The sequence below is a fragment of the Ciona robusta genome, chromosome 14, assembly GCF_009617815.1.
Source record: "Ciona robusta chromosome 14, ASM961781v2".
Classification (NCBI taxonomy): domain Eukaryota; kingdom Metazoa; phylum Chordata; class Ascidiacea; order Phlebobranchia; family Cionidae; genus Ciona; species Ciona robusta.
Genome location: NC_143248.1, coordinates 2,180,232 through 2,192,353, shown reverse-complemented (window position 1 = coordinate 2,192,353; position 12,122 = coordinate 2,180,232). Strand labels below are relative to the sequence as shown.

Below are 12,122 nucleotides of genomic sequence, written 5' to 3'. Positions count from 1 at the left end.
GTTTCATAATTCTTTAAATGTTCTTTGTTTACTACAAAATGGAAAGAGAAAACAAAATGAAAAGGTGTCCCATCTTCCCCCACCCTACTATATATCAAAAATTAAAATGTATATATAGTAGGCTGGGAGAAGACGGTACACCTGTAGCACGTAATATTCGAATATCCTGATCGTGTTTTAACCAATTTACAATTGTCCATCTAAGTCGTGAGTATACGGTTTTATATTTCTTTGAATGTTCTTTGTTTACTACCAAATGTGACGAGAAACACAATCATTTAGATTTTATTTTCTCGTCCCATTTGAATATTCTTAAGAAATAAAGAATATTCAAGGAAATAAGAAATCGTATCCTCGTCATGACTCTAATACCCTTTTTGCATGGTAAAAAGTTAATGCGAATAGCTATCCGCATTAACTCGTCATATGATAACTCGCTAACGGCGTATTCTGCATTGTCATTTTGTTTATGCGCGTATCAACATTCAGTAAGCTTATTTTAGTGCAATATTGTTAAATCTAATTTATAAAATAAGTTTTAACACCTCATGGTGCTATTACCAACTAAATCCTGTAAAAATAATACCCGAAAAAGAGTAGGCTCTTAAAAGTGAAACTGTACTTCCATCATACTTTTCTTTACTCGCATAATGCGAGTAACAACCAATTCTTTTACAGCAGGTAACACGCTTATGAAACAATTAACAACGGTCCATGGAAGTCGTGAGGATACAGTTTTATAATTCTTTAAATGTTCTTTGTTTACTACCAAATGGGATGAGAAAATAGAAGGAAAAGGTGTCCCATCTTCCCCTACCCTACTATATATAACACGACATAATATTGTACGCTTCTAATATTATATTTAAATACCGTTAGTTTTAGTGTTAGGGGTGCAGTAATAAAGGTTAACGGTCGACAACTCTGTTTATTAGACGAACAAACGAGCGGCATCAGGCTAGGGACAAACGTGAGGACAGCAAGACTGTAAGAAATCTCTTACTGCCGTCCTAACACAGAAAATAGGAGGGCTTTTATAACATGAAACGTGCGTGGACAAAAATACGGAAGAGATAATTGACACCAAAGAACGACACGGTGTCATATCATTTCCTGGTATTGATAGGAAACACGCAAGATGTGTCGCTCTATCATAAACACAGTATGCCAGATGTAATAGTTACGTAACACGGCTGTTTCATATTCGATCTTTATGCAATAAGTTAATTTAGATAAACTACAGCATATGGTACTGTGGGGGAAGTGGGACACTTTTAGCACGTAGCCTATATTTAAATATTCTGATCGTGTTTTAAACAATTAACAACGGTTCAAGGGAGTCGAGAGGATAAGATTTTATAATATTTTGCAAGTTCTCTGTTCACTACCAAAGGGGACGAGAAAATAGAATGAAAACGTGTCCCATCTTTCTCCACCCTACTATATATTTGTGCTCGAAACACACTCAATCGCTACAATTGCTACTTCTATTTTTTCGTCTATTATCAGCTATGTATCTATAAAAGAAGTATTAAAAATCCTACTGAATACATTTATAAAATAAATTTGGCATTGTTTGTTGTATCATGTATATTTTTAAGTATAATATTTGGTGATGTTCCCCAAACATATAAAAATAAAATAAATTTGTCTCGTGCACCGAAGTTCTCAACAATGGGAAAGTACCAGGTTAAATCGTTTTTAACTAGTTGCTGATTCTGCATTTTTAGACTTTTTACTTTGTTGTTTTTTTAAGTTGATCTTCGTTGTTTACGTTAGTTTTTTTATATATCTGTAAATTAAAATGCGGCACTTGTGAATGTTCCTACGTTAGGTTGCGTAATAGGCTGGGGAAAGTGTTAGAGGTTGATGGTGAGGTAGGTTACGGGTTAGTGGTTAGGCCGTTAGGGATCATAGATTAGTGGTTATGTAAATAGTTGTTGCTAGTAACGTTCAGCTGTCACATAGTGTGGGGCCGGATTTTTCACTAGCATCGAAAATACAATTTGCAAAGTTAAGTCTTCGACTGCATTACTGTAAATAACAAAAATAAAACTTTCAGGTTTTTGTACAATGTTCTCTCTTAAGGAATGTGATGCCATTGGTTTTGATATGGACCATACCTTATGTAGGTATGTGTTGTCCACCCAGATCGAGCTGGGCCATCAAGCTCTGGCCCAATATCTTGTTAAGGAGAAAAAATACCCAAAAGGCCTAGCAGATCCAGTTTTAGACGACCCTAATCTGGTTTATTGTGGTGGCTTGCTGTTTGATGGGCAGCATAAGGCTTTGGTTAAAATGGATGAAAATGGAAAAGTGGAGAAGGCGGCGTTTGGTACAGAAATGATAAGTGATAGTGAAATTTCGAAGCTGTATTCAAGCGATATGTACTGCAGTCATTACTCCAAGGTATTGTCAGGCACTCTGAGTGAAAAAGGTGTTTATCATCTCCATGATAATAACTTTGATATGACTTTAACTGTTTTGCTTTCTCGAATGATGGAAATTGCTGAGAAGCAAAATAATGAAACCAAATTGAATGTTTTTGCTGATTTTTATGAAGGGATTTCACATGCGTGGGACGCTGCATCATTTTCTGGAGGAAACAGCATGTTTTTTGAAGAGTTAAAATCCAATCCTGGAAAATACCTTCACAAATGCCCTGATGTAGTTAAGACTTGGCTGAAGGCTTTAAAGGCAGAAGGAAAGGTTTTATTCCTGCTAACGTCTTCGCATTGCGATTTTGCAAAGCATGTAATGGATTACTGCTTTGAAGATGACTGGCGGAGCTATTTTGATGTGGTTATTTCAAAGGCAAAAAAGCCAAGATTTTTTAACGAGCAATTCCCCTTTAAAGTGGTCGACCCAGATCATGTATGTGAGCTGGCTACAGAAGCTTTAGAATTAGAGCTAAACGGTTGGTACTCTGAAGGCAGCAGTCATGTCCTGCATGAGCATTTAAAGAAGTGGTCTGGAAAGGAATCTGCGAAAGTGGTTTACTTTGGTGACAGTGTTAAGAGTGATATTGTCCCTGCTAAACAGAAGTGTGATTGGGAGGCAGTGTATATCATGGATGCTTTACGTGCAGAAAAAGGGGCTTTAAACCCACTGAGTGGCCATGAAAAAAGCCTCCTTTTCAGTGAAGGTTTTGGCCCTTTGTTAAAGTCCACCAATGGTACTGGTACTTGTAACTCATTTTTCTGTAAGCTTATTGAAAAGTATGCTACTATTGCAGTGCCTTCTGTTGAATATATGGCCAGTCTCCCCATTGACTTCCAGTACAGTAGATTAGGTAATGGAAATGGCTACTATCCTGGCAAACCAAATAACATGTGATTGCTTTAGTACTAATTAATGTAATCCTACCTGTACCGCTTTAAATTTAAGTTCAATTTATTATATTAATATGGAGTTGTTTTTATTTGACATACATTACTTGTGTGATCAGTGCAATTGCGATTATTAATAGTCCGTCCAAAGTCCATGTATGCTTTTTTGTGTATAATACCAGACGTTTGTTAATATTTAAAAAAATATATATGCTCTAATTAAACCATAGGTCAATGCTAGTAGCTTAAAACAGAACTACAGATTACAAGAGAGCTGAGCTATAATAAACGAGCACGTACTGTGCTATTTTACCCCACTTTGTAGTGTTTTAGAATTTTATTGTCAAACTTTAAAAGGCCTGTATGTAATTCAACAATTTTGCCGCAGGAATAATTGAAACACTGATATTATACTAGGGTGGGGGAAGATGGGACGCTTCATTCTATTTTCTTGTCGCATTTAGTAGTAAACGAAAAAAAATCAAAGAATAATGAAACCGTATCCTCACGACTCCCATAGGCCGTTGTTATTTGTTTAAAACACGATCAGGATATTAAAATATTATGTGCTATAGGTGTCCCATCTTCCCCCACCCTACTATAATATCAGTGTTTCAATTATTCCTATTATATAACAAGAAAATGTTTAAAAAATATATTCGAATTCCTCGTGCACTTTAATGTATTAGAAGCGGCTTGTGCGATAAACAGCAATACTCGATTTGTTGTAGACTTCTGTAAAAAGCCTAAAACACTCGAGCTGAGTTTTGGTTACCTGTCTGGTAATCTTATCTTAAAAACGACTGTTTTTGGATTTTGTTACTCTTGGCTTGTAAATTCTTAAAAGAGGATTTGTTATGCATCTCAGTGTACACCTTAATTATTTATTTGTTGTATATAATTATTTGTCCGGCGCTGTGGCATATATGGTAACGCGCTTGACTCTAACCCAGAGACAATGACTTCAAAGCTCGTCGCTGCCACCATTGTGGGCGTAAGTGTCCTTCGGCAACTGCTCCAGCCGAGTGGTTCTTAATGGGTTGTTTTAAATGTTACCCAAACTTTGAAAAAAATCCTTAAAAAGTAGGGCCGATCACCCACAAAGTAACGTACATGATAACTTGTAAGCTGGCACGAGTTGTATAAAACAGATCACTTGTGTTATAACGACTGTGGTTTTCCCTCCACGCGAGGATAAAGTAAGTTATATTCATACGTACATAGCACTAAGTGCGAACAAGCCCTCATATATTGAGATTTTCATTTTTTCATGAAAGCGCAAGTAAACTCGTATTTCTATTGTAAATATAATTTACCCTTTGACTGTGTTATATATGAATTTCTTGTACTATTTTGATTCTGAGTGATATATATTGATCGCGGTTGTAGGCTACGTTCAAAACTATATGGTTCTTTGTAGTCTTACATGCTTTTCTCATCTCATAACAGGCATTTTTTTTCTTTCTGGGCAACATTTGCTAGTTATGTATAGCATTGGACCACTTACCAGTTGGTATTAGTGTGACCGGTAAATTATAGTAGGCTACGCTTCCTCTGTCTCAAAATTACGGATGAGGTTATTCTACCATTAAAACGAGTTTGCAGTCAAACTTAAAAGGGTGCTGTTGGGAGTGGGTTTACGGTTCATATGATACGTGAAACTTTTGTTAAAGTCCTATTGTTCCTTACTGCAAGGTTTGCAGTCGCGGGTCGAGCTATAATTTTAACCTGGGAAATGCTACCAGTTCTACGTCCCTGTAAACTGTATACGCCAATACTTGATCGTTCAAACGGAATTTATTTGAGATGAATCGTACAATTCCGCGTACCAATGTGTACCGGTGTAAATTTCACGCCTGTAGGCGATAACGGTTCGAACCTAAGCCAACATGTTAACATATAAGGCAGGTGAACTTATAAGGAAAGTTGCATAGCGTGAGTTGGTACCATACAAGATCTATATATGGCAACCTTTGTTGAGAGCCGACCTTTTAGCACACACCATATAAGACGAGTGAGAATGCGCCTTTGCAGTATAAATAAGACGAATCAGTTCAGGAATATCATAATCTATAGGTCTTATCTTGAACGATGGCTTACAAATTTGTATTTCTGTTTCTCATTGCTTCGGTATTTGTGGTAAGAGCTGAATATCTGGTTTGCAAATCTATCAATGAAGTTTTCCATTCAAGAGATATTAATGCACCGCACAACTCAACAGGAATACGAGGACCTCCTGGTCGACCTGGAAAAAGGGGAGCTCCTGGCACAATTGGGAATCCTGGTCCAGTTGGTCCACAGGCAGTAGTCGACTGGGACAGAATTGAAACAAAAATTCGTCAATTGGTCGAAAACTATAGTGAGTATAAAAAGCTTACAAATAGTTGTTGCGTTTATGAATTATCGTACTGGGTTTGCATAAAGTATAAGAATCAAAATAACTTCGAGGCTTTTTAACTTTTAACTATTTATACAGCGAGATGCTCAGGATTGATTTACCACGGTCGATGTATAAAGCTGATCTACACAGCTGGCTACCCCACAACAAAACAAGAATCGGAAAATATTTGCCGTTTCTACGACGGGCAACTGATTGACATCGAAAGTAAAGAAATGTACGACCTTGTCTACAATTACGTGAAAAATGCCTGGAATTCAAAGGTGGACACGGACCTTAGTTTCGTAGATGTGTGGCTGGCTTCCACATACGAGGTTGTTACTTTGTTTATGGTGATGAACAATATATTGCTGCTATGATGCATTATAGCCTTAGTCTATCAAATATTAGTAAACATTGGATTATTCGAAGTTTTCCATACAGAACAACATGGTGAGAATGCGCAACGGGAGCAGTGGTTATGTGGAGTGGTATCCTGGATACCCTACCTCCCATGCTGGCCACAACGTGTTGGCTTTACTCGTTGCTATTAAACCAACAAGGACACAAATTGGAATATTCAACGTTCCCCCAAGTTTTAGCAGACCAGTTCCATTATGTGAATTTCCGCTATAGGAGGGAAATATAGCTGCAAATCCTGCTGAAACTTTACTGCAATATATGATGTTAACAATTGGCTGTACCGAAAATGCTTTAATAAAACTAACCACCATCTAACGAACCTGTAAATCTGCGGATAATCAAGTTATAATGATACAGCTCTACAGGCCATATGTCGTTCGTAATAGTTAAGCTTTAGGAAAGATAGTCAAGGTAAATGCAGGCAGAGCTAGTTGAGTTAAAACTTTACATTGATGGGGAAAACAAGTCATTAATTGGAAAGAGATTTTCTTCCTTTTTTACTTACAAGTATAGCTGTATTTCTTATAAATCATTTTAAGATGCTATATAGTTTAGTTATTGCAGAGCAATTCCAAGTGTGTACGATGTTGTATAGAATTTGTGTGGTACCTGCGTACGCTTATATGCAACTTTTCTTGTAAGTTAACCTGCCTTATAAATTGTGTTGGTTTATGTGTGAACAGTTATCGCCTACAGGCGTGAAGATTAAGTCTACTAGAAACTGCATATTTAAAACGAACAAGCGCCGCTTTTATAAGCAGGATTTTTTTTTCTCGATTACTGTTTATATCATAACACATCCAATATATCAGTTTCTATAAATTCAATAAATAAACTTCAGTGTTTATTTTGCTCATGTAGTAATGTGGGGTAATTTGGGACACGGGGTGAGTTGGGACACGGGGTGAGTTGGGACATTAAAAAAACCTCGTGTACAGGTCCCCATTTGATGATAGACGAAAAAACAGTATTATTCGACAGTATACTTACGGTTCAACAATGCGCGGCAAAGATGATTACTGTCGCTTGTTTTCGAATTGGTAAAATGACACCTGATGTGCAAATCGTTGAAAATCGTTGAATAATTCCTGGTGTGTTTTAAGATATCCCCGTTGATAATGAAAGGTAGGATAGTACAAATTCACATTTTTATTTTAAAAACACAGGTAATATGTGCTTAAATATACATTCTTACCCCACCGTATTTGAAAAATAAATAATATATAGTAGGGTGGGGAAAGATAAGACAATTTTAGCACATAATATCTAAATACCCTGATCTATTTTTAAACAATTAACAACGGTCTATGGAAGTCGTGAGGATATAGTTTTATAATTCTTGGAATGTTCTTTGTTTACTACTAAATGGGACGAGAAAATAGAGTTAAAAGCTGTCCCATCTTCCCCGCCCTACTGTTATATGTTCCCAATAAATTTTTGCCACGATAATGCAATACATAAACAAACCCTGAAAATTTCCTATCTTTTCCGAAGCAGGTTAACTAATACGCCCGACATGGTATGTATACAGTTAAAATTATAACTGGAATATATCCGCAGATTTAAACAAGTTCGTTAGATGGTGGTTAGTTTTATTAAAGCATTTTCGGTACAGCCAATTGTTAACATCATATATTGCAGTAAAGTTTCAGCAGGATTTGCAGCTATATTTCCCTCCTATAGCGGAAATTCACATAATGGAACTGGATTAATATAACTTGGGGGTACGTTGAACATTCCAATGTGTGTCTTTGTTGGTCTTATAGCAACGACAATGCCTAACACGTTGTAGCCAGCAATAGAAGTGGGATAACCAGGATGCCACTCCGCATAACCACTGCTCCCGTTGCGCATTCTCACCATGTTGTTCTGTATGGAAAACTTCAAATAATCCAATGCTTTAAAATACTATTTTGTTTATCACTAATAAACAAAGTAACAACCTCGTATGTGGAAGCCAGCCACACATGCACGTGATCTTGGTCCGAGTCCACCCTTGAATTCCAGGCATTTTTCACGTAATTGTAGACAAGGTCGTACATTTCTTTACTTTCGATGTCAATCAGTTGCCCGTCGTAGAAGCGGCAAATATCTTCGGATTGTTGTTTTGTTGTTCTGTAGCCAGCTGTGTAGATCAGCTTTATACATTGACCGTGGTAAATCAATCCTGAGCATCTCGCTGTATAAATAGTTAAAAGTTAAAAAGCCCCGAACTTATTTCGATTCTTATACTTTATGCAAATCCAGTACGATAATTCATAAACGCAACAACTATTTGTTCGCTTTTTATACTCACTATAGTTTTCGACTAATTGGCGAATTTTTGTTTCAATTCTGTCCCAGTCGACTACTGCTGGTGGACCTACTGGACCAGGATTCCCAATTGTGCCAGGAGGTCCGCGTTTTCCAGGGCGACCAGGAGGTCCTCGTATTCCTGTTGAGTTGTGCGGTGCATTGATATCTCTTGAATGGAAAACTTCATTGATAGATTTGCAAACCAGATATTCAGCTCTTACCACAAATACCGAAGCAATGAGAAACAGAAATACAAATTTGTAAGCCATCGTTCAAGATAAGACCTATAGACTATGATATTCCTGAACTGATTCGTCTCATTTATACTGCAAAGTCGCATTCTCACTCGACTAATATGGTACTAGAAGATCGGCTCTCAACAGAGGTTGCCATATAAAGATCTTGTATGGTACAAGCTCACGCTATATTGAACATTCCTTATAAGTTAACCTGCCATGTATGTTAACATGTTGGTTTATGTGCGAGTCATTTCCAACGGTACATATTTGTACGCAGAATTGTACGATTCATTGCGTAATTTCGTTTGAGCGATTGGCGGAAACAGTTTACCGTGACGACTTGATGTTGCACGAAGCGCTTCGGTATTTGCGAGTTTTTACACACGAAGGGAACGTAACGATTGTGATTTTAATTTAATTATGTCCGGCGGCGTGGCAAATGGGTTAGCACGCTTGCCTTTAACCCAGAGGTAATGGGTTCATGCCTCGTCGCTGCTACCAATGTTATCGTATGCGTCCTTCAAGACACTTAACGGTCCCAACCCAGTGGTTACTTATGGGTTGTCTAAATTAACAGCCATACGTAAAAATGAAAAAATCCAATAAAATAATCTTCCAAAGTAATATATGTACATAGGCTAGCTCGTAAGAAAAAGTTTCACGTAAACTACTGAAGAAAATTCAAAGCAAAATTCAAATTTCTTGTAAATATGTAAAAACTGATTAATCTTGACTGTGCCAGGTTTTAATTTTTCGTTTGAACATAGCTACATACTACGCCGACGCATCATAGATACCTAAACATAAGTTTAGGTGTCTATATGGACCACAGAAATAAAAAAGAGTAGAACGCGCAACTTTCCAAAACCGTGATATATTCTTTTTTCTATTTACGTGACCGCCAACTCCGTCCCCATTTCCCTTCGTCTCCATTGTAAAAGATGGGCGCATAATGTTTTTGGAAGGTTTTAGTTGTTTATTTTAAAAACTACACCAACTATTCAAGTTTGTTAGGCTAGTTTAGTTATTTGGTACGTTAACGCTTACAGTTTACCACTTGTTTATGAAATTTAATTATTTAAAAAAAATTAATTAAAAATTTCAAACAAACGGTTTTTTAGAAATATATATATATTAGAAAATAGTTTTTTTACACAATAACTTTAAATTAAGTCAAAAAACGAAGAAAAAGTACACAAAACGTCATCGACTCCATTGACTACAATAGTAAACGGGAACGACCCGCAAAAGAGAGACATTGTATCGTGCTCTCTCCTTTGCCGACATTGGAGATGCGCCTTCTATTCTTTTTTATTTCTGTGATATGGACGCATCGATGGAAAAATTGGCATTGCCGGTGTCGCGGAAATCTGGTTCCCCGGAAATCTGGTTCCCATCGGCTACTGCGCATGCGCAGACACAGGACATTTTTATCAGAAATCTATAAATCTGGTTTCGAACGAAGATTACTTGAATATATACATGTTTTTAGATAGTTTATTTTATCTAATGTGAAAATTTATGTTTTATCGTCCTTTTTTGTTATTGATGACGTGTTAACGGTAGAGGTCACTGATGGTCATACGTCATAATGTATAATTTAAGGTAAAATACAGCATCAATTTTTTTATTAAGAAGATAAATCTTTTAAAAAAAATGTACAAAATATGTTGCATCCAACAATTAACTGTTATTTTTAGTCGGAACCAGAGTATTAGATTTCTCAAAAAATAAGTTATAAGTAGCCAATGGGAACCAGATTTCCGCGACACCGGGCGCCAAGGTTTCATACTCAAGCCTTCCGGGCGGTATTATTTCAGGTTGACCTCCGACAGCAATTTATGCTATTTGTTAGTGAATTGTTGTTCGTTTTTGTGGTGTAATAATCAAATAAGAATATGGGAGACGAGGACGATTACATGTCCGATATTTTTACAAATAATATTCAAGAACCCAAAGTTTCTCTGAAACCTGGCGTCAGCAATTCAAGAAAAAGAACTCTTGAAAAACGGAGAGCACATGATGTGAACAAATCTAAACCGAAAAAGGTAATTGAACTTGAAACGAGAGAAAAGGGGCTCGCAACCGAAATTGGTCAAGACAATAAAGGCTTTAAAATGATGGCTATGATGGGGTATAAGAAGGGAGAAGGCTTAGGAAAAAGCAAAACAGGTAGAATAGAACCAGTTCCAATTTCTGTGAAAGCAAATCGAACTGGTTTGGGGAAAGACGAATTGGAAAAGCAGAGAAAAGCTGCACGAAAGAAAATGGAAATCTTTATGCTCCAGCAGAGAGCAAAAGTAGAGCATAATCGAAGAGAGGATTTCCGTTTTCGAATGAGTGAAAAGTTTGCTCTTCAGCTTCTGGAAAAAGACTTGAACAAGAGCCAGAAAGCCTGTCATACACTTGACTCTGCAGGGGACGTTACAGAACCAGAAATGTACTTTTATTGGCCAGAAATGTGCACCTCACCAGAAGAAGAAGAAGAAGAAGAAGAAAAAGAAGATCAACACAGTGTAAATGAGAAGCTAGTTTTGATCACTGAATACTTAAGGACTAAATACTTTTACTGTATATGGTGTGCAACAAAATATAACGACCTGAACGATATAAAATCCAACTGTCCTGGTGACACAGCAATTAGTCATGATGATTTTGACTAATTTAAAAATATTTTCTAACCATCTGTTTTTTCTATGTGCTAGTGAAGAAAACACCTATATAGTCATTGTTATATGCTAACCCCTAAAAGTTATAGGAATTGTACAAAATTACTCTTTTTATACCTACGTTATACTGTTGCAAACCATGTTTGAATAGAAGAATGTAACTTACTTTATCCTCGCGGCCCCTTAAAACGACAGTCGTTAAACACAGGTGTTCTGTTTTATACACCTCGTGCCAGCTTACGAGTTACTATGTCTGTTACTTTGAGAGTGACTATTATGGGGGGATTTTTTTATGTGTGGCTGACAATTTGAACAACCCATTAGTGACCACCGGGTTGGAGCAATTGTCGTTAAGTGTCTTGCCCAAGGACACATACGCCCACAATGGTGGCACCGAAGGTCCTTAAATTAATAACACATTCTTTACGACCCGAAATCTGCAATAGCTAAACTCTTACACTGTGGTTATATACAAGGCTCGACGCTGCTACCATTGTGGGCGTATGTGTCCTTGGGCAAGACACTTAACGGCAATTGCTCCAACCCAGTGGTCACTAATGGGTTGTCCAAATTATCAGCCATACATAAAAAAAAGAAAAAATCCAAAAAAAATAATCACCCACAAAGTAACAACATGTATGGCTGACAATTTAGACAACCCAGAAGGGACCAATGGGTTGGATCAATTTTCGTTAAGTGTCTTGCCCCAGGACAGATGCTAACGGTAACAGCACCAAACCTGTTACTGTGTTTAAGGCTTGTGGCTGCTATCATCGTGGGCGTATGTGTC

At 37.1% G+C, this 12,122-nt stretch overlaps 4 protein-coding genes across 5 annotated transcripts; 3 read left to right on the top strand and 1 right to left on the bottom strand.

The window, feature by feature from the left end:
- Positions 1 to 2,073: 2,073 nt before the first annotated feature.
- LOC149724875 (5'-nucleotidase domain-containing protein 1-like) lies at positions 2,074 to 3,336 on the top strand. Its single transcript, XM_089892408.1, has one exon. It carries the CDS (start codon positions 2,074 to 2,076, stop codon positions 3,334 to 3,336), a length of 1,263 nt encoding a protein of 420 aa, XP_089748534.1.
- A 444-nt stretch (positions 3,337 to 3,780) lies between these two features.
- On the top strand, positions 3,781 to 6,444 carry LOC149724874 (uncharacterized). Its single transcript, XM_089892322.1, has 3 exons — positions 3,781 to 5,688; positions 5,806 to 6,041; positions 6,151 to 6,444. Exons 1-3 carry the CDS (start codon positions 5,421 to 5,423, stop codon positions 6,340 to 6,342), a joined length of 696 nt encoding a protein of 231 aa, XP_089748448.1. The 5' UTR covers positions 3,781 to 5,420; the 3' UTR covers positions 6,343 to 6,444.
- Positions 6,445 to 7,704: 1,260 nt separating this feature from the next.
- Positions 7,705 to 8,911, bottom strand: LOC149724873 (uncharacterized). 2 transcript variants are annotated; one of them, XM_089892320.1, is made up of 3 exons: positions 8,426 to 8,911; positions 8,073 to 8,308; positions 7,705 to 8,010 (listed from the first exon to the last, which is right to left on the bottom strand). In XM_089892320.1, exons 1-3 carry the CDS (start codon positions 8,691 to 8,693, stop codon positions 7,807 to 7,809), a joined length of 708 nt encoding a protein of 235 aa, XP_089748446.1. In that variant the 5' UTR covers positions 8,694 to 8,911; the 3' UTR covers positions 7,705 to 7,806. The 2 variants fall into 2 exon arrangements, with proteins under 2 accessions (XP_089748446.1, XP_089748447.1); XM_089892321.1 differs by having other exon boundaries at positions 7,705 to 7,998; positions 8,426 to 8,900.
- Positions 8,912 to 10,362: 1,451 nt separating this feature from the next.
- LOC149724872 (G patch domain-containing protein 11-like) lies at positions 10,363 to 11,502 on the top strand. Its single transcript, XM_089892319.1, has one exon. The coding sequence runs from the start codon at positions 10,562 to 10,564 to the stop codon at positions 11,324 to 11,326; it is 765 nt and encodes a 254-aa protein (XP_089748445.1). The 5' UTR covers positions 10,363 to 10,561; the 3' UTR covers positions 11,327 to 11,502.
- The last annotated feature ends 620 nt before the right edge of the window (positions 11,503 to 12,122 follow it).

Excerpts from the sequence above, each read along its gene's own strand:
- LOC149724872 (XM_089892319.1), top strand. The coding sequence starts at position 10,562 with ATGGGAGACGAGGACGATTACATGTCCGATATTTTTACAAATAATATT.
- LOC149724874 (XM_089892322.1), top strand. The coding sequence starts at position 5,421 with ATGGCTTACAAATTTGTATTTCTGTTTCTCATTGCTTCGGTATTTGTG. Across the intron at positions 5,689-5,805 it reads TCAATTGGTCGAAAACTATA|CGAGATGCTCAGGATTGATT; the intron begins GTGAGTATAAAA and ends CTATTTATACAG. Across the intron at positions 6,042-6,150 it reads GGCTGGCTTCCACATACGAG|AACAACATGGTGAGAATGCG; the intron begins GTTGTTACTTTG and ends TTTTCCATACAG.
- LOC149724875 (XM_089892408.1), top strand. The coding sequence starts at position 2,074 with ATGTTCTCTCTTAAGGAATGTGATGCCATTGGTTTTGATATGGACCAT.
- LOC149724873 (XM_089892320.1), bottom strand. The coding sequence starts at position 8,693 with ATGGCTTACAAATTTGTATTTCTGTTTCTCATTGCTTCGGTATTTGTG. Across the intron at positions 8,309-8,425 it reads CCAATTAGTCGAAAACTATA|CGAGATGCTCAGGATTGATT; the intron begins GTGAGTATAAAA and ends CTATTTATACAG. Across the intron at positions 8,011-8,072 it reads GGCTGGCTTCCACATACGAG|TTTTCCATACAGAACAACAT; the intron begins GTTGTTACTTTG and ends GATTATTTGAAG.